The following is a 1445-nucleotide window of genomic DNA, read 5'->3' as shown; positions in this document are numbered from 1 at the left end:
GAAACTGTATCCTCACCTGGCTGTCTGCTGCCGAACACGTCTACAACCCGCAGCGCGCTGCACACAGCATTAGAAAGAGCCCAACCCACTTCCTGTGGTGGCTGCACGCAACCATGCGCACACGCGAAGGACACTCACCCCATGCCTTGACGCACGCAGATGCTTATCCGCATATTCGTGTCTGGCTGCCTCCTGCTCCTGCTCGAACACGCCCACAACAAGCAGCGCCATGCATATTCTTATCGGCACTAGCACATGTACTGCCCCTGGCTGAAACATGCACCCAGGCCAACACGCAAAGAGCACTCACCCTGCACGACAACTTGACGCCTGCAAAGCCTGGTACACCAAGTCGTTCCCAGCTGCAGCTAGAGCAACGCAACAACGCGGACCATAATGCACGCTCTAATCGCTAGCCACAAACGTACCTCCTCAGGCTGAGCAGCATCCCCACGCGCACAAGCGAAAACCACTCACCGTGGCTGATGCCATGATCTGCACAAATGCTCGAAACTGTATCCTCACCTGGCTGTCTGCTGCCGAACACGTCTACAACCCGCAGCACGCTGCACGCAGCATTACGAAGAGCCCAACCCACTTCCTGTGGTGGCTGCACGCAACCATGCGCACCCGCGAAGGACACTCACCCCATGCCTTGACGCACGCAAATGCTTGTCCGCAAATTCGTGTCTGGCTGCCTCCTGCTCGAACGCGCCCACAGCAAGCAGCGTCATGCATATTCTTATCGGCACTAGCAAACGTACTGCACCGGGCTGGAACATGCACCCAGGCCAACACGCAAAGAGCGATCAACCTTGCCCGGCGACTTGACGCCTGCAAAGCGTGGTACACCAAGTCGTACCCAGCTGCAGCTAGACCAACGCAACAACGGGGATCATAATGCACGCTCTAATCGCTAGCCACAAACGTACCTCCTCAGGCTGAGCAGCATACCGACGCGCACAAGCGAAAACCACTCACCGTGGCTGATGCCATGATCTGCACACATGCTCGAAACTGTATCCTCACCTGGCTGTCTGCTGCCGAACAGTCTACAACCCGCAGCACGCTGCACGCAGCATCACGAAGAGCCCAACCCACTTCCTGTGGTGGCTGCACGCAACCATGCGTACACGCGAAGGACACTCATCCCATGCTTGCCTTGCCGCACGCAAATGCTTGTCCGCAAATTCGTGTCTGGCTGCCTCCTGCTCGAACACGCCCACAACACGCAGCACCATGCATATTCTTATCGGCACTAGCAAACGTACTCCCCTGGGCTGAAACATGCACCCAGGCCAACACGCAAAGAGCGCTCAACATTGCCCGACGACGTGACGCCTGCAAAGCCTGGTACACCAAGCCGTTCCCAGCTGCAGCCAGACCGACGCAACAACGGGGACCATAATGCACGCTCTAGTCGCTAGCCACAAACGTACCTCCTC

The 1445-nt window shown here is 57.6% G+C and overlaps 1 protein-coding gene across 1 annotated transcript in view; it reads right to left on the bottom strand.

The window, feature by feature from the left end:
- Nucleotides 1–69: 69 nt before the first annotated feature.
- The window catches only part of EMH_0083850 (uncharacterized protein), a gene marked incomplete at both ends in the record, with an annotated part of 2939 nt that continues 1563 nt past the window's right edge, over nt 70–1445 (bottom strand). The window contains 4 exons of the mRNA XM_013500686.1: nt 70–101; nt 526–610; nt 1030–1113; nt 1294–1373. Of these exons, the coding sequence (XP_013356140.1) occupies nt 70–101; nt 526–610; nt 1030–1113; nt 1294–1373 (281 nt within the window). The remainder of the gene's footprint in view (nt 102–525; nt 611–1029; nt 1114–1293; nt 1374–1445) is intronic.

This window comes from Eimeria mitis, genomic scaffold (assembly GCF_000499745.2).
Source record: "Eimeria mitis Houghton genomic scaffold, Emh_scaff5738, whole genome shotgun sequence".
Classification (NCBI taxonomy): domain Eukaryota; phylum Apicomplexa; class Conoidasida; order Eucoccidiorida; family Eimeriidae; genus Eimeria; species Eimeria mitis.
The sequence above is the reverse complement of the archived record's forward strand: the minus strand, read 5'-3'. Positions and strand labels throughout refer to the sequence as shown.